The sequence below is a fragment of the Rhinoraja longicauda genome, chromosome 6, assembly GCF_053455715.1.
Source record: "Rhinoraja longicauda isolate Sanriku21f chromosome 6, sRhiLon1.1, whole genome shotgun sequence".
Lineage (NCBI taxonomy): Eukaryota > Metazoa > Chordata > Chondrichthyes > Rajiformes > Arhynchobatidae > Rhinoraja > Rhinoraja longicauda.
Window position 1 is genome coordinate 43,545,180 of NC_135958.1, and position 27,100 is coordinate 43,572,279.

The following is a 27,100-nucleotide window of genomic DNA, read 5'->3' on the forward strand; positions in this document are numbered from 1 at the left end:
CTGAACTTTCTGCCTTGTCTCTTGCATTCTGACCATCACTGCACCGTCACACAATCTCTCTGTTACTGCTGTGCATCACTTTGTTCTGTGTTACTGCATCGTGTGGTTATTCTGTGAAGTCCCGTGTCACTGCGGGTCTGTCACTTCACCTTCTATAATCTGTGTTACCGTCCTGTCTGCGCAGTTTCCCGCGCACAACCTCTACTCTAAGATGTGCTTGATATCTTTGTTCTGTGTTAGCGCTGAAATCCCAATCACAGTGTGGAAAAGTGGCCAATCGGCCCTTCCAGTCCTTCCCGACTCTACATGTGATAAACCCTGAATTTCGCTCAGATGTGGGCTCCCGGTGGAGAGGACAGGTGAACTCACCTCCGCCCCTCACCTCAGCACCATCTCCTGTCACCTCCCGCTCTGCGGGCTGGAGAGCCGGGCTAAGACCGCAGCGCCGTCTCTTTGTCTGCCTGTCATTGTTTGCGGGCGGTACCTGGGTGAATGCGCTGCTCCGGTCCGTCCCGATCCTCCTCTGCAAACGGGAATCCCACTGAAGCTGAGCGGTGAACCGTGGGCTCCGCACTCCCCGCTAGCAGCCAGCGGCTCCGACTTATGTACCCGGAGCAGAGGCGGAAAATGGCTCAGTCAGAGGTAGGGGAGGGGGAAGGAGCGGGGGAGGGGCAGGAGAAGTGGCAGAGAGAGAGGGGGAACGAGACAGAGAACGTGGGGAGGGCGGGGAGAGGATGGAGCGAGAGAGTCATTGAGTTGCCGGCAGCCAGTGGGATGTTGCGACATTGTTCAGGTTGGGCAGCGAGGAGATGGAGGCAGGTGCGATGGAGTCGGTGCATGAGGGGGCGAGAGGTCGCAGGGCACCGGGTGGGAGAGAGAGAGAGAGAGAGAGAGAGGCAGCACGGCACCGGGTGCAGGGCTGGGGCGCAGAGTGATCCCCGGCTCAGGGTCTCGGTCAGGCCGCTGACGGCCAGGGTCACCCCGAGGGTCAGGTCACCCTGTAACCCCCAGACCGTCCCTGAATGCAAACTTCAGGGGGTCTGATCTTTCTCTTGGTGTTTTCTCTGGTCAGTACCAGACATTAATTACTTGCATCCTCTTTTTTCCGGACTTTCAGGTTTTATTTTAAAACTTCATTTCAGTTCCCTAATTTGTCCAATGTCCATGTCACGCGTCGGGATAAACTGGCTCTCAGCAACCCCCGCTGACTTGTTCAGCACACGCTGTCTCTGCCCGGGACCACATGATGATTTAACTCGATATCCCTTCAGTAACTAGAAACCCAGCAGCCTTGGATGGGACGTGCTGTGCTGTGCTGTGGGGTGAATGCTGGTGTGAAACACCTTCCACACACCGACCATTTCCCGAAGATAGAAACAAAAAAACTGGAGTTTGTCCGCGGGACAGACAGACAGCGGGTCTGGGCGACACTTCGACTCGAGTTTCCACAACTGCCCTCCTGCCTGGTGTGATGGCAGCCGCTGTGGTGCCGCTCGTCCCCACAACGCCTTACATCCCAGCTTTGAGCTGCCATACTCCCCACCTGATAACAGGAGGGTGGCCTTGGCGTGAGAGCGCTGGTCCTCCCCGCCAAATGACAGCTGCATCTTAGATACATAGACAACAGGAGCAGGAAGCCATTCGGCCCTTCGAGTCAGCACCGCCATTCACCGTGATCATGGCTGATCATCCACAATCAGTACCCCGTTCATGCCTTCTCCCCATACCCCATGATTCCACTAGCTCCTAGAGCTCTATCTAACTCTCTCTTGAATGCATTCAGAGAATTGGCCTCCACTGCCTTCTGAGGCAGAGAATTCCACAAATTCACAACTCTATGGGTGAAAAAGTTTTTCCTCATCTCAGTTCTAAATGACCTACCCATGATTCTTAAATTGTGGGCCCTAGTTTTGGACTCCCCCAACATCGGGAACATGGTTCCAGCCTGTCCAATCCCTTAATGATTTTATGTTTCAATAGATCCCCTCTCATCCGTCTAAATTCCAGTGCATACAAGCCCAGTCGTTCCATTCTTTAATCATATGACAGTCCCGCCATCCCGGGAATTAACCTTGTGAACCTACGCTGCATTCCCTCAATAGCAAGAATGCCCTCCCTCAAATTAGGAGATCAAAACTGCACACAGTACTCCAGGTGCGGTCTCACTAGGGCCCTGTACAACTGCAGAAGGACCTCTTTTTTCCTGTACTCAAATCCTCTCATTATGAAGGCCAACATGCCATTAGCTTTCTTCACTGCCTGCTGTACCTGCCTGCTTACTTTCAGAGACTGATGTACAAGGACACCCACGTCTCGTATACCTCCTTTTCCTAATCTGACAACATTCAAATAATAATCTGCCTTCTTGTTCTTACCACCAAAGTGGATAACCTCACATTTATCCATATTAAACTGCATCTGCCATGCATCTGCCCACTCACCCAATCTGTCCAAGTCACACTGCAACCTCATAGCATCTTCCTCACAGTTCACACTGCCACCCAGCTTTGTGTCATCTGCAAATTTGCTCATGTTACTTTTAATTCCTTCATCTAAATCATTTATATTGTGAATAGCTGCGGTCCCAACACCGAGCCTTGCGGTACCCCACTAGTCACTGCCTGCCATTGTGTCAGGGACCCATTTATCCCTACTCTTTGTTTCCTGTCTGCCAACCAATTTTCTATCCATGTCAAAACCCTACCCCCAATACCATGTGCTCCAATTTTGCCCACTAATCTCCTATGTGGGACCTTATCAAAGGGCTTTCTGAAAGTCCAGATACACTACATCGACTGGCTCTCCCTTATCCATTTTACTTGTTATATCCTCAAAAAATCCCAGATTAGTCAAGCATGATTTCCCCTTCGTAAATCCAACGATCCTGTTACTGCTATCCCAATGCACTATTACATCTTTGATAATTGACTCCAGCATCTTCCCCACCACCGATGTCAGGCTAACTGGTCTATAATTCCCTGCTTTCTCTCCCCCTCCTTTCTTAAAAGTGGGACATTAGCCACCCTCCAATCTACAGGAACTGATCCTGAATCTATATATAGCACATTGGAAAATGATCACCAATGCGTCCACGATTTCTCGAGCCACCTCCTTGAGTACCCTGGGATGCAGACCATCAGGCCCTGGGGATTTATCACCTTCAGTCCCATCTTGCATGGCTGTGTGTGATTTCCTCCAGTTCACCGTGCCAGGACTTGGAACATTGTTCTCAGTTTCGATACCAGTCCACAGATGTGGGAATAGGCTGGATTACCTTTGCCACGTCCAACCCCGGCACATTGACCGTGCTGGCTGCTTTTACCCTTTCTGTGGTACAGTAATCTGCAGTAGAGCCATTAGGCTCCAGTGGGGTTCTTCCAACAGTGCCTGGATAGACAAAAAGCTGGAGTAACTCCATGGGCCGGGCACCATCTCTGGGGAGGGAGATGGTGCCTCTCCAGGTGATGTTCCAGGTGAGAACCCTTCCTCAAACGGCCCATCACTGACAGCACAAGGTCCACAATGTGAAAAGTACAAAACACACTCGCAACTCACCTCCACCGCACTCAGATACATTCCTCTGTCACCGAGACAAAGCATTTCCATACATAGGAACAGCACCACCTGCAGGTCCTTCTCCAAGTCCCCCACAGCCTGGCCTGGAAACAGCTTGTCCCATCGTCACTGGGTCCAGCACGATAGGGGTTTACCGACCAGACCAGGCTGGCAACTCACCGCGCCGGCCTTGCCATGCAACCGGAGCACTGCAAATACATTTATTTCCAAGGGAGTATTGTGTGCAGTCTAGTCTCCGCGCAGCAGGACGTGGTTACACCGGAGAACCTGGTTTTCAGGCGGAGGGGTGGCCTGATGGAAGTGCATACGATTATGAAAGGCATTGATAGAAGAGATGAAATCTTCTTCATGTCTAAGTCATGCATCAGGATTAATAGTCCCTCAGTAACCCTACCCGTGGTAAAGGATCAAAACCTAGAGACACAGGCGAAAGGAATTTTAAAGGGGATCTGAGGGAAGCATTCTGTTGTACACTGAGAGTAGTTGATATTTGAAATGCACTGTTGGAGGATGTTCAGGAATCAGATACAATGACCAGGTTGAAGAGACGTTCAACGGGGCGAGGCAGGGAGCATGCAGAGCTGATTTGGCCAAATGGGATGAGTGTGTGGGCAAAAAGGTCATCATGGTCGTGGTGGGCCGAAGGGCCTGGATATGTCAGATGAATCTGTGACATTCTTTTTAGTTTAGGTTAGTTTAATCAACTGAATTAAATTCACATCTGCACAGGTGGTCCCAAACATCCGACTACTAATCCAGGTCACAACCATAACACATGGGTACATTTCAAACAAGGGCTCACATACTCATGGACTCGTCCACACATTCCATCCTTGTCCATCTGATGGAGAGGTGGAAACTCCGTGCAGGGTTGTCTGCAGGGAGAGGAGCAGCCTGTAGTTTGGGTGACAGGTCAGGCTGCTCTGACTCTGCCCTCTGCCATCTGAGACAAGCTCCAGCCAGCTCTTCACCACGTCCTCAGCAGATTACTGTCCTGCTCACACTCACTGAGGCTGCTTCATGCCCAGCTTACGGCCACTGCCTCCTGCTGGAGGAGGTGGAAACACACAAGCATTCAGTGATGGATGTCCACGGTGCAACACGGAGGCATCACTGAGGCCTTAACATTCAGGGTGTGTGTGAGGCCAGGGAAGGGTCACCAGCTTCAGTGAGGGCAACAGGTGCCAGTGAGTGGGGAATAGAAGCCCAGTGCTGGGGACAGTGGCAGGGCTGGCGATCAGCTCGCACGCTGCAGAGTAACAGCAGCACCCACTGCCTCTGCAGGGCAGACTCACCATGGGCTCAACACTGGTTGAAACCACTGCACCACCTGATAACATGGTCAACATTTCTCAGTAATTCAGGAAGAACACTGCAATCCCCCGCCCTCCTCCTCCCCACCCACACCATCGTAGCCCCACCCTGCAGGATCAGTCAGCACCACACCACAGGACCGCTCAGTCACGGGCTAAAGCCAACAGTGCTGCCACAATCCTTGTACTTGCAGCACTATGAAGCAAGCTGGAACATGCTACGGAAGGACAGTGATTTTCTTTTCCAGTTTTTCCTCTGGAAACAGGATGCCTCTGACGACACAGTCCAACTCCTGCAGCGCCAGCTGTGCGTGCAGCTGCACTAGCTGGTCCACATCTGTCCGCACCGCAAACTTCAGCAAGCGGTAGAGCTCCAGCAGAACATCACTCAGCACCTGTGGGGGAGGACAGGTGCATATTGGTGCGTTATCCTCACGTACCGAGATACCGCAGAGCTTTGTGTGATCCAGTCACATCATACTGTACGTCAGGCCAATCAAGCCTTACACAAATACAACAGGTGAGCAAAGAGTGCAGAATATAGCGTTGGAGAGAAAAGTCCAAGGTCCCCAATGAGGTTGTTGAGAAGATCGCGACTACACCCTCGTTTGTAGGATGACCCCCTTCAATAGTCTGCTAACATTGTGGAGAAACTGTTTCTGAATCTGGTGGTATGTGCTTTTGTCATCATGTGCCTGACGGGAGCAGGGAGAGAGGGAATAGCCGGGGGTGGGAGTGAGTGGTTCTTGATTATGTTGCTTGCTTTCCTGAGGCAGCGTGAAACGTCTGCAACACGTCCAGAGAGTCGAGTTTGAGTGCGTGGTGCAGTGCGTGGTGCGGTGCGTGGTGCGGTGCATGGTGCGGTGCAGTGCGTGGTGCAGTGTGTGGTGCGTTGCGTGGTGCGGTGCAGTGCGTGGTGCGGTGCAGTGCGTGGTGCAGTGTGCGGTGCGTGGTGCGGTGCGTGGTGCGGTGCAGTGCGTGGTGCAGTGTGCGGTGCGGTGCGTGGTGCGGTGCGTGGTGCGGTGCAGTGTGTGGTGCAGTGTGTGGTGCTGTGCGTGGTCTCAGAGCCCTCGCCCGCCTCGCCGGCCTCCATCCTGTCCTGCCTTGTTGCTGCAAGAGGAGGACTATTTACCTGCAGAGTCTTCTCACAGAGTCCTCGGAGCAGGAGCGTGACAACATGAACAGCAGCTCGCCGCACCACAGCCTCCCGCTCGGTCTTCACAATGGCAGAAAGACACGCAGTCACCTGGTGGAAGCAGAGTGAACAGGAGATGAGGCCAGCACCCTGCTCCTGTACTTTCATCCAAACTGCTTTCTTCCCAGAATTCCAGACCTAACCCATGGTAAATACAGACAAGTATTCGTGTAAGTCCTCACCCATCTTCTGTGGCTCCATATACGGACGGCCACACTATTCTCCCCTTAGCTACCCGTTTTCTCTTAATATACTTAAAGAATCTCTTGGGAGTCTCCATAACCTTATCAGAGAGAGAGTGGGACCCCTTAGGAATCAAAGCGGTCAACTCTGTGTTGAGCCACAGGAGATTGGCAAGGTCCTCAATGAGTATTTCTCGTCTGTTTTTACTGAGTGAGAGACAGGAGGAACTTAGGGCAGTCACTGGAAATGTCTTGAGAGGAGTCAATGAGGTGTTTACGGCCCTGACGCGTATAAACGTAGACAAATCTCCCGGGCCTGATCATATATATCGAAGGACATTATGGGAAGCCAGAGAGGAAATTGCAGGAGCCCTGGCTGAGATTTGCAAGTTGTCATTAAATCCAGGTGAGGTGTCAGGGGATTGAAGGATGGCAAATGTTGTGCCTCCATTCAAGAAGGGTTGCGGTGAAAAGGCTGGTGTCTAAGGTAGACACACAATGCTGGAGTAACTCAGCGGGCCAGGCAGCATCTCGGGAGAGAAAGAATGGGTGACGCTCTGGGTCTCGACCCGAAGCATCACCTGTTCCTTCTCTCCCGAGATGAGATTCCTTAACTCCCGCTGAGTTACTCGAGCATTTTGTGTCTACCTTCGATAGGTAAGTATCAGTATCTGCAGTTTTTTCCTACACAGGCTGGTGTCTAAACCAGCTGACACACAAGTTGCAATCCAATGTGTGGGGGAAGTTGTAAAACCAGAAACTCCATCAGGGCGCAGCATTGTGAAGCCCACGGCCTGGGCTTACCTCGTGAACGACTGGGCCCAGAGCAAAGTCCAGCCAGGTGCAGAGCTCCCCCAAGTTCGACAGGCTACTGGCTCGCACACAACTATCCACATCCTTGCTCCCCATCAAATAGACATGGATCAGCTGGTCACGATAGTGAGACGCCATCCCACCTAGCGGCAGAGAGAAGTGAGGGTGAGGTGAGAGGCACAGAGAGCAGGAGAAAGAACAGCAAGGGGCTTGAGGAATAGAGCTGGGGCAGGTGAAGAGGAGACGGTGGGGCGAAGGTCTCAGCAAGAGAATACAGTGGCTGGAAGCGAGCTGCGGCTCGCTGTCGTTTGCAACCTTGTAACGTCGGGCTATCGCAAGTCGAAGCATCGGAAGCGGAGAGCACCTGTGCAGAGGAAACAGCAGGAGGTCAGTCACACCTCCGCTGCCATTCCATACTATCAAGGCTACTCGTTAGCCCTACCCTCAACTAACCCATGTTCCTTGTTTCCCTTAATCTCCAAAAGTCTATCGACATCTGAAAATATTTAGCCAGAGTCTCCATATCCACCTTGGATTTAAACTTCTCATCCATGTGAAAAAAAAAAAAACTGCAGGTGTTGGAAAGTTAAATTTAAAACAAAAAATGCTAGGAACAGAGACAAGAGTGATGGGTGGGGACGAGTGCAGGATCTTGACATACACCTCTCGCCTCCGTAGGTGCTGCCCAACCCACTGAGTTCTTCCTCTGGTATGTTTTTTATTCTGCAGGCTCTTTTATCCGCAACCAAACCGCCTCCTATTTATATTCTGTCTGTCCAATTAAAGGTCCCTTGGCTTCTGATTCCTCTTTTGAAGCCGCCTACAATTTAGTACCCTGTGCACTTGGACCCTTAATCTCTTCAGCCATCCATCATTTTCAGTTCTTGATCCTTAAATACTGGCAGTGAGGAGGAACAGAAACAAACATGTGCTGATGCTGCATGGTGTGGGTGGCACCCAGTTCCCCCACCAGCAGTCTGCTTTAAGCAGCTGTGACCCCCGGATCCTCCACAGACACTGCCAGCATGCTGGCCTCAGGGTCTTGTCACGGCAGCCTCACCCAAAGCTCTCGTACTCCTCATCAGGACCTCTCCAATCTTCATCCGCGTCTCCACCGATCGTGTTTTCTCAGCTTCCTGCGATGATACTTGATATTCTTTGAGTAATTGTGGCAGGATTCGGGCTGGGTACACATCGGACAGCACTGACACACCTGCAGCAACAGAGGTTACACGATTTGCAGACTTTACGCAATTTAGCTCAGGGACGAGACTGAGTGGTGGGGCAGAAAAGGCAGTATTCCTTGCTGGGTTCAAAGGTACTCACAAAAACCTGTAAGCCAGTCCATCGTTTGATACCACACTTGGAGCTCAGTGTGACATTCTAGTTACCCAGCTGTAGGAAGGATGTCATCATGTGGGAAAGGATGCAGAAAGATTCAACACGATGTTACTTGGGCTTGAGCTGTGGGTGGCGTTTGGATCGGCTGAGAATTTTTGCTTTAGAGTGTAGGAGACCGAGGGGTGACTATTGAGGTGTACAAGATTATGAGGGGCATAGATTAAGTGAATGCTCACCGTTGTTTTCTTAGGATAGAGAATTCTAAAACTAGAGGACACAAGCTTAAGGTGAGACGGAGGGAATTAAGGGGGACCTCAGGGACAGCTTTTTCAGCCACAGAGACGGCCGTGTCCATGAACTGAAAGGGTGTAGTCCGCATCTGACGTGTACATCCACCCTGAGAATGTGTGATGGGGCATTGGTGGGCAAGCGTTACACTGCAGCTCCGAACGGGCTCCCCGACGGGCCGCGTGGCTAGAAGGCTTCTCGACGGGCCGCGGCTGTACACCGGCAACGTGGCCGACGGAGCCCGGGCCGGGGCCTGGGTCGGCAACATGGAGGCGTGGTGGGGCATCGACAGCGGTGAGGCCTCGGCGGCGGCGGCAATGCCTCGCGGGTGGATGAGAGCATGGAGGACTGCCGTGAGGGGGAGGGGAAGAACAATGGAGGACCCGGTTTGGGGGTCCACCGTGAAGGTGGTGGGGGGAGAACAAAGCACAATGGGGGGGAATCGCTGGGGGGGGGGGACAAAGCACAATGTGGACCCGGCGCGGGGGAACCGCTGAGGGGGGTGGGGGGGAGAACAAGAGGAGCTGGTGCGGTGGAACCGCTGAGGGGGTGGGGAACAAAGCACAACGGGGACCGGCGTGGGGATCCACTGAGGTGGGGGGGGGGAGGGGAGAACAAGAGGGGGAGCCGGCACGCTTTGTGACTTTGTCAGTGCCGTAGGTAGATGCTATTTGTAAATGTGGATGCAAGCAAAGACTTTCACTGCCTTGTCACATGTGACAATAACGTATTCCATCCCATCCCTCCATGAGGAGTGGAGAGGCTGGCGGGAGCCGATGAAGACTGGGTGCTTTCCCACAAGGTATTGCAGGGGTGCTGATTTCAATTGCTGAAGTGAAGTTGCTTTACAACACTTTGATTGATACAAGGTTACAAGGTTCAGAAATATAAGTGATAGTTTAATCAGTCAATCTTAAGCTCGAGGCAGTGAGCGGTTGAAAGGAAATTAAGGAAATTGCTTCATTCATACGTTTCATTAGTTACAAAGAACAGGGAATTCTGGTAAGAAGTATCTAGAATGTAACGTTGGTCTTGTTGAGACTTGATGGGAACTGGACTGAAATATACTATTCATAATTACAGGGAAATTTCACCACTCCACCAAATAGTGAAGAGGTTGAAAGGGAAATTTGAGGGCTAGATTCATGCTCTTTGCTTTTATTCCCACAACTTCAAAAAGCTACAGTATGTAAATTTTAGATTTTAATAATGCTGAAAGGGTTTAACAGCACAGATAGAAACAAATAGTTATACACGCAGGTGATTCACCCATTAACATAGAGCCAGGCCACGGGGGATCAAGGTGAGGAATCAGAGTCTTAAAGTCAACATGTAAACAGGCCCTTCAGCCCAACATGTCCATGCCGACCAAGATCTCCATCTGAGCAAAACCCATTTACCTCTTATCCTTCAACCCTTTCCCATCCATAGAATTGACTAAATTGTCTTTAACACATTATTATACCTGACTCTACCACTTCCCCTGGCAGCTCGTTCATTATACCTATCACCCTCTGTGTAAAAATGTTATCAGTCATTCCCTTTTCAATCTGAGGTATTTATTCACAACATGCTGGAGTAACTCAGCAGGTCAGGCAGCATCTCAGGAGAGAAGGAATGGGCGACGTTTCGGGTCGAGACTTCAGACTGATGCCGGCGCCTCCATCTTCTATTACACCCAATGTTGGGGGAGTCCAGAACAAGGGGCCACAGTTTAAGAATAAGGGGTAGGCCATTTAGAACAGAGATGAGGAAGAACTTTTTCAGTCCGAGAGTGGTGAAGGTGTGGAATTCTCTGCCTCAGAAGGCAGTGGAGGCCAGTTCGTTGGATGCTTTCAAGAGAGAGCTGGATAGAGCTCTTAAGGATAGCGGAGTGAGGGGGTATGGGGAGAAGGCAGGAACGGGGTACTGATTGAGAGTGATCAGCCATGATCGCATTGAATGGCGGTGCTGGCTCGAAGGGCTGAATGGCCTACTCCAGCACCTATTGTCTATTGTCTACACTACCCTTTTCAATCTGTACCGTCTCAAATTAAACCTATGCCCAACGATAGAACATTGACTTTCCCAATCTCAGGTAATGAGCCAAACCTGTGCCCACTGGACTCACAACCATCTCCCCCTCCCCTTCCACCCATATTCCTTCCTCTGGCTTCACAATTCACAACTTTTGTCTTCATCTCTGGCCTTTGTCCAACCATCTGCCTATCAAAACCCCATCTCACCTGTATCTACCTATCACTTGCCAGGCTTTGTCCTGCCCCAAAGACAGACATAAAATGCTGGAGTAGCTCAGCGGGCCAGGCAGCATCTCTGGAGAGAAGAAATGGGGGACGTTTTGGGTCGAGACCCTTCTTCTGACCGAGTCAGGGTAGCGGTAGTCTAGAGATATGGAAGGGTAAGGTGTGAGAACGACAGATTAAAGCAGACGATGATAAGGAAATGTAGAACGGTTCATTGATAGCTGCGGGGAAGGTGATAAGGAGACATACAATCAGAATTAATCAGGACAGTGAAACTAGTCGGAGAACTATGGTGGGGGAGGGACAGAGAGAGACTGAAAGGGTTACTTGAAGATAGAGAAATCAATATTCTCTTTGTTCTGCCTCACCTCTCTCCCCTCCCCCCCCACCCTATAATCAGTCTGATGAAGGGTTGCAACCCAAAATGGCACCTATCCCCAGAGATGCCACCTGACCTGCAGTAACTCCAACACTGTGTCTTTTTTGTAACCCAGCATCTGCAGTGCAGTTTCTACATTAAACCTTTACCCTGTAGTTTTGGACCTCGCTACACTGGGAAAACGATTGTGACAATTCACCTAACCCCTTGTGATTTTATAAACTTTTAATTAGTCACCACTCAGTCTCCTATGCTTCAGACGAAGTCCCAGTCTATCTAGTTCCTTCTTTTAATGCATGCTCTTCTGCCTTGGTAATATCCTCCCAAGTCATTGAGACTTACCAAGCCTTTCCATCTTAATGACATCCTTCCTATATATGGGTGACCAGTACTGCAAATGTACTCACCAATGAGCTGTATGGTCACACTATGATGTGCCAACTCCTGTACTCTGCCCTGACCGATGACACCAAACGTGCCATGCCTTCTTCACCTATATCACCATCTTCATGGAACTATGTACTGGTACTCTCGGTCTCTCTGTTCTCCAGACCCTATCAGTTAGTGTGCAAATTCTGCTCCAGGTTAATTAAAAATGTGAAACCTCTCACATGTCCGCGATAAATTAATCTGCCATGCTTTGGCCCACTTTCCCAGTTAATCTGGATCGTGTTCTAATATTGCATAACCTTCTTCAGTGCACAACCAATTCTAATGTCATCTGCAAACTTACTAACCCTGTTAGTAACATTGTCACCTAAATCGTAAATATTGACGACAAATCAACAGAGGACCCATCGCCAATGGACAAATGTAATTATTTTCCCCAGAGATGAACTGACAAAGTATGAAGGCGCAGAGGGTCATATACTTTCCCCAGCGTGGAAATGTCAAATATTTAGGGCATAGGTTTAAGTTAAGAACGGCAGAGATTAAGGATTTTTTTTCGGAGGTGGTTTCTAAAATATGCTTCCTGGCATTGTAAGCAGGTATAATAGTTTAGTTTTAGTTTAGTTTAGATAATAATGTTTAAGAGACATTTGTACAAACACATGAATATGCTGGCAATAGAGGGATACGGAAGACATGTAGACAGATAGGATTAGTTTAAGTTGGTGCCATGATGCAGACATTGTGGGCTGAGGGGCCTGTTCCTGTGCTGTCTTTTTCAATATTCTATGCTTTTGAATAGTCTAAATATCCTTGCCCTTTTCTTTGATTGTCAGTGAACAATCCCAGTGTTTCTAGAAGCAGGAGATAGACACAAAATGCTGGACTAACTCAGCGGGAGAAGCAGCATCTCTGGAGAAGGAATGGGTGACGTTTCAGGTCGAGACCTTCGCCGTTGGAAACTCAATTTTCAGAAGCAGAATTCTGCAGATACTGAAAATCCAAAACAACGTCTGAAGTGCAAAGTCAGTGAGTGAAACAGCTTAGTTTCTCTCTCCACACGTTGCCTGATCTCGAGGGAAGCCTCACACCAGGCTCTCCAAAGAATTTGATTCAAGTTTCTCTGGAAAGTGGGGAAGTGCTGAAGGAAACATCTGTACCTGAAGGCTGAAGACCAGAGGGCATTCCAACTACTGAAGGTGCAGCTCCAAAATCACTTAGACAATCTCACAGAAACACAGCCGTCTTTCAGGTGAACTTTGTAAATTATAAGTTGCTACTTCAAACTGAAACATAAATCTCCCAGGGTCAGGGAAACCACTTCAGGCCTCACTGAGAATAAACAAGAGGCATTATTGACGAGATACAACAAGATTACTAGTGCCGCTCAAACCACGGGCTCGTGCTTCACTGCAGCATTATGAGCAACAAGCAAAAGATTGTTGGAAATCTGAAAGAATGCTTGATATTAATGCATCATTAAAGTAACAAAGACTAACTGTAGCAAAAAGTAAAGTGCTGGAGAAAATGGAGAAAATGGAGATGCAGGGGTGAAGCAAGGCTCAGATGATAGATAGACCCAAAAAGCTGCAGTAACTCAGCGGCCCAGACAGCATCTCTGGAGAGAAGGAATAGGTGACGTTTTGGGACGGGACCCTTCTTCAGATGAACAGCATCTACACAGGTGATAGATGTATTCAGGTGAGGAGGATTTGATTGGCAGATGGGTGGAGCAAGTGACAAAGGTTGGAGGTGAAAAGAAGACAACAGGCTGTCAGATACGGAGTGAAGAGGAGGAGTGACATGTAAAGCTGGAGGGAGGGATGTGGGGGGGAAGGGTCAGATACAGAGTGAAGAGGAGGAGTGACATGTAAAGCTGGAGGGAGGGATGTGGGGGGATGGGGAGAAATGAGGGGCATAAAAGGCATTCAAGGTTGGCCGGTGTGGGCAAGATGGGTCCAAGGGCCTGTTTCCATACTATGTCACTCTATGAGTCATAGGACTTTGGGATGGGTGATGATTGATGATTGCATCAAGCAGGGGCAGGAGCAGGGGGACTATATGGGGATGTGTCTGGTGCGGACTTGCCTCAAACAAGGGAGGGACAAGACTCCAGGGGACCAGGGGGCTGTAATGATGTGGTGTGTAAGGAGAACCAGAGGTGCTAACATTAATGGTATAACACGAGCAATACTGAATGTGCAGACACTAAGTCACACGAAGAACAGATCATGAGTTTTGCATAGTTTTTGTTTTGATTATATTTTATTATGAAAAAATGATTATTATTGAAATGAAATGGTGGGAGAAGTGCGAGCACTCCAGGGTGCAGGATGAGACTACGTGCGTGCACCCCAGGGTGCAGGACGAGACTTGCCACCTGCCGTCACATTATTCAGAAGCAACTCTCAAAATTAAAAGTTGAAATATCCTTTTTCAATCTTCAGCGCTCAGATAGATTGGGATACAGTATAAAACCCAACCACTCTATAGCAATTAATGGGTGTTAAGAGTTTACACACATATTCACGGCCACAACACTACGAAAAGCAAACCTTTACCTCGACCAATATCCCGCAAGACCCCACTTTGCCACTCATGCTCACCAAACATCCACCGCTCGACCCCGACTCTCCTGGTCCTGTCACCGTGCCTGGAGCGATGGGCACGTGTCTAAATAACATTGCCACCATCCGCAAGGCAAAGCCACAGTGGTTACAGACCCCAGCTCCCCGTGTCTGCACACATATGCCCCGACTGCTGATGTGGACAAGATCAAAGATGCTCCATGTGAAGCTGATAGCAGGATGCAGATTGGCAGTGATGATACTTCCCTTCCTCCTGTGACCAGCACACACAAGGCCAGGCACCTGCCGTGACTCTGGCTACTCGCCCTGCTTGCTGCAGGGATTGCTTCCTATTCCCCCAGTCTCTCCTCCTCGGTGAAACGGTGCCAATGAAGCTGCCTGCCACCCCAGTGGGTCTGTTATTCCTCCACCACGGATCATCTTCCAGCACACGGCAGGGCTGCTCTGTACACAAGGAACGGCCTTCCTTCTCCCCTCCACCTGATGAAGGGCCTCGACCCAAAACATCACCTATTCCTTTTCACCAGAGATGCTGCCTGCCTCGCTGAGTTATTTCAGTATTTTGTTTCTATCCCCCCTCTACCCCACCTGCTTTTATATCCGAAGGTTCAAGGCATAAATTAAGAGGGCTATTGCAGGAATGTGGAGCTGAAGTAAAAGAATAGCTATGATTATTGAAGGGGCAGTCAGGAGAAGCCAAGCGGACATTTGCAATTTCCTCTGCAGTTACCATAGGCAGATCGCACATAAAACCTGGGAATATATCCCCAATCTCTCACCGTGCCAGGAACTAAACCCTGCAACTCCCTCCCCAACAACAACCTTCACCAGCGGCACTGTGCTCATTCAAGAGCTGCTTCATCAACTCCTTTCACCAATTGGGGATGGACAATGAAATGTGAAGAGACAACCAGAATCAAGCCCACCCATCCAGGCCCGGCCCAATGCCAGCACCAGCCTGCACATCACGCCATTAACTGGACTGCATTCAAATGTTCACTCAAATACTGGCCCAGAAGAAAAAGCAGCAAAACTGTTTGATGTACAGAATCTGTTTGCAGATGCAGGTTTTAAAAATTTAAACCAAGCTCTCTCTTCAAGGATCTTTATAACTAAAAGGTGCAGCATATTTAATAAAAGCCTCTCTCACACAGTGCAAACAGCTTGCCATGAAATCCAGGTTTGACTGCAGGTTTTGTTCACTATGGGGCACTTATCCTGAGGCAGAGTGATGTGGCCTTGACTCACTCTTATCCTGAGGCAGAGTGATGTGGCCTTGACTCACTCTTCACACAATGGACTGTGATGCAATGCGCAGTAATGTTGACATCAGTCAATGTCATTGCCTGATGCTCCAGGTGTGTGAAGTCTGTGGCGCCATTTCATGAGCAATGAGATTCATGATAGACCGCACTGAGGAAGCCCGCAGCTTACTCTAACATCAACACACTTTAATTTGCTTTTGTGTGCATCTCTTTAAACAGTCAGGGATGGGTGCTGGCTAGAGTTGCCAACTGTCCCGTATTTTGGGCTAAATTAGTTTGTCCCTTACAGGACCGCCCTTGTCCAGTATTAGTAGGGTTACCAACTTCCTCACTTCCAAGTAAGGGACAATGGGTGACATCACCACCCTGTGCCCCACGTGACCTCACCCAGCCAGCGGCCACATTCTCAAGCTCCACCAATGGCGGCCGCCCGGGCCGGGAGGCGGGTTGCGTAGCATTGGTGGAGCGGGAGTACGCGGCCACTGGCTGGGTGAGGTCAGGTGGGGCGCGGGGCGGTCACGTCACATTGTCCCATATTTGGGAGTGCGGAAGTTAGCAACCCCTAGTGCTGGCAAAGCCCACGCAGGCAAGGAATCATACCTCACTCAATCCTGATTTAACCCAACAGTGGTCTAAAGCTGGCACATTCAGGGTGGAATGTGGTGACCAGCCTGATGCGACATTCATCTCCTCTACAACCTCCTAGATGCCCTTTCAGCCCAGTCTCACCACCAGTCGTGACACTCAACCTCACCTTGTCTCTACTCTCACGCACGTTCTCTTTTATTCTCCTGATACCACCACTATTTTTCATTTAGAATTTCAGAATTCAGCAAAGGAAGACCAAACATTTGTAGGAGGAAGAATATAAGCGTAATCTAGCCACAGTGATGTGGAAACCTTGTGGTGAGAGCAGACAGACTAGATTGCATCTGCCCGGGACAGAAGAGGGAGAGGTACTTGATTTTAAATGCAGGATACCGAGAGGTGTTGACAAGCGGGCGTGAAGACGATGGTTCCTTTCTGGAAATAACTTGGGGCTTCTGTTTAAAAATAACAGGTCACCTATTTAAGACAGATGAAATGGAACCTTTACTCTCAGGGATTTCTGAGTCTTTATAACTCACTTCCTCCATTGGTGGTGGAGCAGAATACATCGCCACACCATTGATTTTGACAGCAGAATTAAACTGACTCAATAGACAATAGACAATAGGTGCAGGAGTAGGCCATTCAGCCCTTCGAGCCAGCACCGCCATTCAATGCGATCATGGCTGATCACTCTCAATCAGTACCCCGTTCCTGCCTTCTCCCCATACCCCCTCACTCCGCTATCCTTAAGAGCTCTATCCAGCTCTCTCTTGAAAGCATCCAACGAACTGGCCTCCACTGCCTTCTGAGGCAGAGAATTCCACACCTTCACCACTCTCTGACTGAAAAAGTTCTTCCTCATCTCCGTTCTAAATGGCCTACCCCTTATTCTTAAACTTTGGCCCCTTGTTCTGGACTCCCCCAACATTGGGAACATGTTTCCTGTCTCTAATGTGTCCAATCCCCTAATTATCTTATATGTTTCAATAAGATCCCCCCTCATCCTTCTAAATTCCAGTGTATACAAGCCTAATTGCTCCAGCCTTTCAACATATGACAGTCCCGCCATTCCGGGAATCAACCTAGTGAACCTACGCTGCATGCCCTCAATAGCAAGAATATCCTTCCTCAAATTTGGAGACCAAAACTGCACACAGTACTCCAGGTGCGGTCTCACCAGGGCACGGTACAACTGTAGAAGGACCTCTTTGCTCCTATATTCAACTCCTCTTGTTACGAAGGCCAACATTCCATTGGCTTTCTTCACTGCCTGCTGTACCTGCATGCTTCCTTTCCGTGACTGATGCACTAGGACACCCAGATCTCGTTGAACATCCCCTCTTCCTAACTTGACACCATTCAGATAATAATCTGCCTTTCTATTCTTACTTCCAAAGTGAATAACCTCACACTTATCTACATTAAACTGCATCTGCCATGTATCCGCCCATTCACACAACCTGTCCAAGTCACCCTGCAGCCTTATTGCATCTTCCTCACAATTCACACTACACCCCAGCTTAGTATCATCTGCAAATTTGCTAATGGTACTTTTAATCCCTTCATCTAAGTCATTAATGTATATCGTAAATAGCTGGGGTCCCAGCACCGAACCTTGCGGTACCCCACTGGTCACTGCCTGCCATTCCGAAAGGGACCCATTTATCCCCACTCTTTGCTTTCTGTCTGTCAACCAATTTTCTATCCATGTCAGTACCCTACCCCCAATACCATGTGCTCTAATTTTGCCCACTAATCTCCTATGTGGGACCTTGTCGAAGGCTTTCTGAAAGTCGAGGTACACCACATCCACTGACTCTCCCCTGTCAATTTTCCTAATTACATCCTCAAAAAATTCCAGTAGATTTGTCAAGCATGATTTCCCCTTCGTAAATCCATGCTGACTCGGAATGATCTTGTTACTGCTATCCAAATGCTCAGCAATTTCGTCTTTTATAATTGACTCCAGCATCTTCCCCACCACTGATGTCAGACTAACTGGTCTATAATTACCCGTTTTCTCTCTCCCTCCTTTCTTAAAAAGTGGGATAACATTTGCTATCCTCCAATCCACAGGAACTGATCCTGAATCTATAGAACATTGAAAAATGATCTCCAATGCTTCCACTATTTCTAGAGCCACCTCCTTAAGTACCCTGGGATGCAGACCATCAGGCCCTGGGGATTTATCAGCCTTCAGTCCCATCAGTCTACCCAAAACCATTTCCTGCCTAATGTGGATTTCCTTCAGTTCCTCCATCACCCTAGGTTCTCCGGCCCTTAGAACATTTGGGAGATTGTGTGTATCCTCCTCAGTAAACACAGATCCAAAGTAACGGTTTAACTCGTCTGCCATTTCTTTGTTCCCCATAATAAATTCCCCTGCTTCTGTCTTCAAGGGACCCACATTTGCCTTGACTATTTTTTTCCTCTTCACGTACCTAAAAAAACTTTTGCTATCCTCCTTTATATTATTGGCTAGTTTACCCTCGTACCTCATCTTTTCTCCCCGTATTGCCATTTTAGTTAACTTTTGTTGCTCTTTAAAAGAGTCCCAATCCTCTGTCTTCCCACTCTTCTTTGCTATGTTATACTTCCTCTCCTGAATTTTTATGCTGTCCTTGACTTCCCTTGTCAGCCACAGGTGTCTCTTACTCCCCTTAGAGTCTTTCCGCCTCTTTGGGATAAATTGATCCTGCAACCTCTGCATTATTCCCAGGAATACCTGCCATTGCTGTTCTACCGTCTTCCCTGCTAGGGCCTCCTTCCAGTCAATTTTGGCCAGCTCCTGCCTCATGCCTCTGTAATCCCCTTTGCTATACTGTAATACCGACACTTCCGATTTTCCCTTCTGCCTTTCCATTTGCAGAGTAAAACTTATCATGTTGTGATCACTGCCTCCTAATGGCTCTTTTACCTCTAGTCCCCTTATCAGATCAGGATCATTACACAACACTAAATCCAGAATTGCCTTCTCCCTGGTAGGCTCCAGTACAAGCTGTTCTAGGAATCCATCTCGAAGGCACTCTACAACTCTCTTTCCTGGGGTCCATTTCCAACCTGATTTTCCCAGTCTACCTGCATGTTGAAATCTCCCATAACCACTGTAGCATTACATTTGTGACACGCCAATTTTATCTCCTGATTCAACTTGCACCCTATGTCGAGGCTACTGTTTGGGGGCCTATAGATAACTCCCATTAGGGTATTTTTACCCTTACAATTCCTCATTTCTATCCATACTGATTCAACATCTCCTGATTCTATGTCACCCCTTGCAAGGGAATGAATATCATTCCTTACCAGCAGAGCAACCCCACCCCCTCTGCCCACCTGTCTGTCTTTTCTATACGTTGTGTACCCCTGAATATTCAGTTCCCAGCCCTGGTCCTCTTGTAGCCATGTCTCAGTGATCCCTACATCATACTTGCCCATGACTAACTGAGCCTCAAGCTCATCCACTTTATTTTTTATACTACGCGCATTTAAGTACAACACTTTAATTTCTGTATTTACCTCCCCTCTCACATCGGTCACAAATGGCCCTGTCCTTAATCTCTTTTCCCCTCTAGAACTTCTGTTCCCATTCTTCCGAGTCTTCTGCAATATCTCCTGTATTCCCTTTAACCTCATCTTCATATTCCCAATTTGTTAACCCCTCCCCCCCACTACTTAGTTTAAAGCCACAGGTGTCGCACTAGCAAACCTGCCTGCCAGAATGTTTGTCCCCCTGCTGTTAAGATGTAACCCGTCCCTTTTGTACAAGTCACCCCTAGCCCAGAAGAGATCCCAGTGGTCCAGAAATCTAAATCCCTGCTCTCTGCACCAGCCCCTCAGCCATAAATTCATACCCTCTATCTCTCTGTTCCTGACCTCACCAGCACGAGGTACCGGTAGCAGTCCAGAGATAACCACCTTCGACGTCCTACTTCTCAGTCTTTTTCCTAACTCTCTAAACTCCCGCTGTAGCACCTCCTTCCTCTTCCGCCCGACGTCATTCGTGCCCACGTGCACAACGACTTCAGGTTGATCGCCTTCCCTCACTAGGATTTTCTGAAGCCGGTCCGTGATGTGCTGAACCCTGGCACCAGGGAGGCAACAGACCATCCTCAAGTCCCTCCTGCTGCCACAGAATCTTCTGTCCGTCCCTCGGACGATGGAGTCACCCACCACTACGGCTCTCACCTGACTTCGGTCTCCCCTGTCGAGTATCCTTGCTAACAGGTCCACCACTCGGACTGGAAACGTCTTCTGCCCCGACAGTTCCCAAGAGGGTATACCTATTTGCAATAGGCACAGCCACTGGGGTTTCCTGTAGTCCACGTCCACTCCCCCCTGAAACAGTCTCCCACCTTCGCTCGACCTGGACCCTTGGCGTGACAGCCTCACAATAGGTCCTGTCGAGGAAACTCTCGCATTCCCGGATGGCCCTGAGGTCATCCAACTGCCTCTCCAACTCCACCACACGTCCATTCAGGAGCTGCACCTGGACACAGTTCTTGCAGGTGTAGCTCCCAGAAGCTCCAGCGACGTCCCTATCTTCCCACATCCTGCAGGAAACACACTGCACCAACTTTTCCGCCATTACCTTGTGTCTATAAACAGTTCTGGCTTAAAACAATTGTCACCTCACCTCACCTCAGCCTCCTCGCCGAAGACTCGCAGCCGAAGACTCGCACTTTTCTCACAGGGCACTTCCCTCACTGGGCTGCACCCTTTTGCAAGTCTTGCTTATATCACCAATTTAAATTGCCTGATTGTCCAATTTACCAGACTTCTCACTTAAATGATCAACCAATCCACTTATTCTCTTCTGACTGACTTATTGCACTGTAATTCCCACTCACTTACAGCCAATGGTCGTCCTCTCTCCAACTTCCCGACCTTTACAGACTGATAAAACATATCACAATCTTAGTCGATATGTTCGATATGTTCTGATTTCTGCTGCAGGCAAGCTTCACGAATTTAGAACTCAGCACAAATGAGATAGCATCTAGAACATAGAACAGCACAGCACAAAAACAGGCCCTTCGGCCCGCAATGCCTGCATAGTGGCAGCAGAGCTTTGTCGCTGGCAGGTCATGGAGAAAAGAAGAGTTAAAAGATGCAGGGAATGTCACAGGTACTTTCGAAAAATGAGGCATCCTATTTAAAGAAGATGGAGTAACATGGAAAGTTGCCTGATGCCAGTTTACAGACACAACATAAAGTGCTGGAGGAACAGCCAGTCAGGCAGCATCTGTGGAGGGAACAGACTCCCTGACAGAGACAGGGAACAAAGCAGGGGAGGAGAGGTGCACAAAGACAGGGCTTGTGCACGTGTTCAGTGTATAGTTTAGAATTGGACACACAAAGACCTGAGGGCAATCAGAGTCCACGCACCACATGGTGAGTGAATCTGCTTTCCTGAGGGCTCTGGAGGTCTTGTAGACACAGGATTGTGAAGCAACGCTCTTACCTTGAATTGCTGACAAATAAACAAAGGAATCTTCATGGGTCAGATTTTCCAGAAACACCTGAAACAAGGGTATGGAGGTTAGCAATCCAGAGCAACCCTCCCCATCAGCACAGTCAGGCTGCAGATGCTCAACGTGATTAACCACATCTACCAGACCATTGCTACTCACGTACATGCAGCCATGAACAAATCAACCCATTCTCCCGTGCAACGAAGTTAAGATGCAGCTCATCAGTGGTGCAGTGGCAGAGTTGCTGCCTTACAGTGCCAGAGACCCGGATTCAATCATGACTATGGGTGCTGTCTGTAGAGAGTTTATACGTTCTCCCCATGACCTGCGTGGGTTTTCTCTGAGATCTTCAGTTTCCTCCCACACTCCAAAGACCACAGGTTTGTGGGTTAATTGGCTCGGTGTAAAAGCTTGAAACGGATTCAAGCTTGAAAGGGTTCAGGGAAGATTTATGAGGATGTTGCCAGGACCAGAGGGTGTGAGCTGTAGTGAGAGGTTGAGTAGGCTGGGTCTCTATTCCATGGAGTGCCGGAGGATGAGGGATGATCTTATGGAGGTGTACAGAATCTCTTGCCCAGAGTAGGGGAATCAAGGACCAGAGGACATAGGTTCAAGGTGAAGGGGAAAGGATTTAATAGGAATCCGAGGGGTAACTTTTTCACACAAAGGGTAGTCGGTGTATGGAACAAGCTGCCATAGGAGGTGGTTGAGGCTGGGATTATCCCATCGTTTAAGAAACGGTTAGACAGGTACATGGATAGGCCAGGTTTGGAGGGATATGGACCAAGCGCAAGCAGGTGGGACTAGTGTAGCTGGGACATTGTTGGCCAGTGTGACTCTTATGACTAAATGTAAATTGTCCCTAGTGTGTGTAGGATAGTGCTAATGTGTGGGGATGCTGGTGGGTGTGGACTCGGTGGGCCGAAGGGCATGTTTCTGCGCTGTATCTCTAAACTAAATTAAACAAAAAAAATCCTGTAAATCACCCTGCAGCTGGTGGGGGTAATTTCACCCGCAGTTCACAACTGGATGCCAGCCTTGCCAGCAGTGCCCAGGTCTCGCAAAATTAATAGAAATATTTTCTGAGTACGTTTGTTCTGACCTAAATGCAGGATATGCAGTTGACAGGTGGGGTAGCACAGGGATTGTGAGGGATCCCAGCTGATCCCAGGAATATATCCAGCTGTGCATCCAGCATGTAAGTGGGTGGCTGTCTGAGCTGGGAGATGGACAGGTGAGGCAGTGGGTAGATACCTTGCAGTAGAGCGCAGATCAAGTTAAGGTTACCCACTCCAATGGCAGTAACAGGAAGACAAATTCTTGTGTGAATGTGAAAGATTCAGAGATTCGCACAGGCGGGAGTCAGGCATCAGACGAGGTTACTACGGCAACGCCCGCGACAACGTGGAAGTGAAGTGGAGACTCACGGTGAGGACCTTCTCCTGGTTACTCAGAGCATCAGGGTTGCGTTGTTGAACCATCTGAGTGAGTGTCCGCAGAGCTGCAGCCCGTGCAGACTCCTCGGGATCGAAGGCTGCCTGAAGAATCTGCTGGAAGTCGCTGGTAGAGTTGCTCCTGCACTCAGGGTTCCCAGCCCGACACAGCGACGGCACCTCTCGGTCTCTGGCCCCTGCACCTGCCTCCTCTGCCCGGCCAACACCCGGCGATGCAGACACACGCTGGGGTTTGCTGCCCATGGTGGTGTGCGCAGCTTTGGAAACGGTTTCACTGGAGAAGGCTCCACGGGTGGCGATGGTGATGCGCAGGTCAGACGCCAGCTCTTGTATCACAGGGTCACGGTGCAAAGCCCAGAGCTGCTCCAGCAGTGGCAACATTGGGCGCAGGGCCTCAAAGTCCAACGGCGTGAGCTGCAGACAATACAATACAATACAATACAATATATCTTTATTGTCATTGTACCCAGGGGTACAACGAGATTGGGAATGCGCCTCCCATACGATGCAATAATTTAGGTAATTTAGACAGCAGCAACCCAACGAAACGAAACAGTTGTAACAGTTTTGGACAAGTTTTGGACAAGCGGACAATGTGATCACAGGAGCAGGGCGAGTGTTGGGGGAGAGAGGGAGGAGACAGAGAGGGGGGAGACAAAGAGGGGGGAAAGAGGGAGGAGACAGACAGGGGAAGAGAGGGCAGAGACAGAGAGGGGGGGAGAGGGAGGAGACAGAGAGCGGGGAGAGAGGGAGGAGACAGAGAGGGGAGAGAGGGAGGAGACAGACAGGGGAAGAGAGGGCAGAGACAGAGAGGGGGAGAGAGGGAGGAGACAGAGAGGGGGGAGACAAAGAGGGGGGAAAGAGGGAGGAGACGGAGAGGGGGAGAGAGGGCAGAGACAGAGAGGGGGAGAGAGGGAGGAGACAGAGAGCGGGGAGAGAGGGAGGAGACAGAGAGGGGGGAGACAAAGAGGGGGGAAAGAGGGAGGAGACAGACAGGGGAAGAGAGGGCAGAGACAGAGAGGGGGAGAGAGGGAGGAGACAGAGAGGGGGGAGAGAGGGAGGAGACAGAGGGGAGAGAGAGAGGGGGGAGAGAGGGAGGAGACAGAGAGGGGGGAGAGAGGGAGGAGACAGAGGGGGAGAGAGGGAGGAGAGAGAGGGGGAGAGGGAGGAAACAGAGAGGGAGGAAACAGAGAGGGGAGAGGGAGGAGACAGAGGGGGAGAGAGGGAGGAAAGGGGCAGGTGGACATGTAGGCACACAGCTTGCTGCGGCTCTGTATCTATCCCACATTATCTCACTGCCCCACTTGTGCACTGAATCGTGACCCAGATCAAACATTTGTCTAATTGTTTAAAGGCTGGGACGATACCTGTTTTGGCTTAGATAAGGTGAACGTCACTGTCTTTCTCCCACATTGTAGGGTTATCTAGAACTAGATGGCACAAGTTTAAGGTGGGATGGGAAAGATTTAAAGGGATATGCTGGGCAACTTTTTCACACCGTGGATGGTGGGTATATGGAACAAACGACCAAAAGACGTTGATACAGTTACAGCATTTAAAACATATTTGGATAGGTACATAGAAAGGATGGATTTGGGCCAAATGCTGACAAACAGTATTAGTGTAAATAGGCATCTCTTTCGACATGAACTATGAATCTACTGTGCATAGTTCCAATAAGACCCACGTTGGGGCTGTGGATTAATGTGTCTCACCAATACGTGGAGGGACTCTTTGCTCAGCATAACTCGAGGCAAGTATCACTGACTGATGCCGATGCCCCACTCACCTGCACTGCTCCCCCAAGCATGGCTGCGACCAGTCCCATTCCCATACTCAGTGTCTGTGCCTCCACCACCTCCTCTGTCCCGTGGACCAAGCTGGTGCAGCAACGCCTCAGCGTGGCCATGACAAACTCAATCACCTGCAGCAACACAGCACATGTTACTCACATAGTGCCCAGACCGCACAATGACAGGCAGCAACCTCCCCAAAGCCGTCAAAACACTACTTTCCAATTACTGGATATTATAAACATTCTATCAAATCTCTTTGTGATGCAGCTTTACAATGTTGTCAGCGTTCCCCATTGTGTGGGTGCCAACACATCTCCACAATGCACAGAGTTGTGGATAGCCAGGGTCTAGGTTTATTATTGTCGCGTGTACCGAGGTACAGTGAAAAACCTTGCTGTCCCATCAGACCAGAAATATAGAAACATAATCAAGTCAAAATCAGGAACAATAGAGCAAATAGAGAGCAGAACAAAGTTCTCAGCATTGGAGCGCATCAGTTCCATATGTGAACAGATATAACAAGGTCTGTTGGAAATGTGGACTGACAGGATTTAATCCAGACATGTGTGAAATACTCCACTTTGGAATGTCAAATGTAAGAAGAAAGTACACAGTAAATGACAGGAGCTTTAACAGGACTAATGTACAGAGAGATCTTGGGGTGCAAGGCAATAGCTCCTTGAAAGTGGCAACACAATAGACACAGTGTTAAAGGTGGCGTGCAGCATGCTCGCTTAAATTACATCAATTCTCTGTTTAGGAGCCAGAGTGGGAGCAGCAGGTTAAGCTGTGAGACGTAGACACGCTGTTAGATAGAGCTCTAGGGGCTAGTGGAATCAAGGGATATGGGGAGAAGGCAGGCACAGGTTACTGATTGTGGATGATCAGCCGTGATCACAATGAATGGCGGTGCTGGCTCGAAAGGCCAAATGGCCTCCTCCTCCTATTTTATGTGTTTTTAAGTAGCTGTGGCTGCCAGTAATTACACTGCACACCTCAGCCCCATCTGCTCTGCTGCCCAGTCCCCAAGACAGCAGGGACACTGACCCCCCCCCCCCACTGGACAGCAGGGACACTGACCCCCCCCCCCCCCACTGGACAGCAGGGACACTGACCCCCCCCCCCCCCCCACTGGACAGCAGCACGCAGGGACACTGACCCCCCCCCCCCACACTGGACAGCAGCACGCAGGGACACTGACCCCCCCCCCCCCACTGGACAGCAGGGACACTGACCCCCCCCCCCCCACTGGACAGCAGGGACACTGACCCCCCCCCCCCCCACTGGACAGCAGGGACACTGACCCCCCCCCCCCCCCACTGGACAGCAGGGACACTGACCCCCCCCCCCCCCCCACTGGACAGCAGGGACACTGACCCCCCCCCCCACTGGACAGCAGGGACACTGACCCCCCCCCCCCCCCCCCCCACTGGACAGCAGCACGCAGGGACACTGACCCCCCCCCCCCCCGCACTGGACAGCAGGGACACTGACCCCCCCCGCACTGGACAGCAGGGACACTGACCCCCCCCCCCCGCACTGGACAGCAGGGACACTGACCCCCCCCCCCCCCCCACACTGGACAGCAGGGACACTGACCCCCCCCCCCCCACTGGACAGCAGCACGCAGGGACACTGACCCCCCCCCCGCACTGGACAGCAGGGACACTGCCCCCCCCCCCCCCCCACACTGGACAGCAGGGACACTGACCCCCCCCCCCCGCACTGGACAGCAGGGACACTGACCCCCCCCCCGCACTGGACAGCAGGGACACTGACCCCCCCCCACACTGGACAGCAGCACGCAGGGACACTGACCCCCCCCCACACTGGACAGCAGCACGCAGGGACACTGACCCCCCCCCACACTGGACAGCAGCACGCAGGGACACTGACCCCCCCCCACACTGGACAGCAGCACGCAGGGACACTGACCCCCCCCACCCCCCCACCACACACAGACAGCAGCATCACCACTGTGCCTCGCGGCCACAGCAGCGGGCCAAGCTGCAGGGTTTGGTGAAGAGCAGTCATGCTGCGCTCACCTGCACGGTGTTGCTGAGGACAGAGTGTCCGATTCTCTCACACATGACAGCGACCAGCTGCACCGTGATCAGCTGCTGCTGCTGCTGCTGCTCCAAGTCAGGCACAGCACCCGTGCAGCCCGGTGCAGGGCTGCAGTCGCTCTCTCCCGCCAAGCTCGCAAGGCCCTGGG

At 50.3% G+C, this 27,100-nt stretch overlaps 1 protein-coding gene across 2 annotated transcripts in view; it reads right to left on the minus strand.

Moving 5' to 3' along the window:
* Positions 1 to 5,004: 5,004 nt before the first annotated feature.
* The window catches only part of tango6 (transport and golgi organization 6 homolog (Drosophila)), a 55,976-nt gene continuing 33,880 nt past the window's right edge, over positions 5,005 to 27,100 (minus strand). The window contains exons 11-18 of one of the 2 annotated variants that reach the window (XM_078400897.1): positions 26,931 to 27,095; positions 24,879 to 25,013; positions 23,063 to 23,503; positions 21,626 to 21,683; positions 8,140 to 8,292; positions 7,071 to 7,222; positions 6,022 to 6,135; positions 5,005 to 5,284 (exon numbers count right to left, since the gene is read on the minus strand). In XM_078400897.1, the coding sequence (XP_078257023.1) occupies positions 5,108 to 5,284; positions 6,022 to 6,135; positions 7,071 to 7,222; positions 8,140 to 8,292; positions 21,626 to 21,683; positions 23,063 to 23,503; positions 24,879 to 25,013; positions 26,931 to 27,095 (1,395 nt within the window). In that variant the 3' untranslated portion in view covers positions 5,005 to 5,107. The remainder of the gene's footprint in view (positions 5,285 to 6,021; positions 6,136 to 7,070; positions 7,223 to 8,139; positions 8,293 to 21,625; positions 21,684 to 23,062; positions 23,504 to 24,878; positions 25,014 to 26,930; positions 27,096 to 27,100) is intronic. The other variant, XM_078400898.1, reaches the window with a different exon arrangement.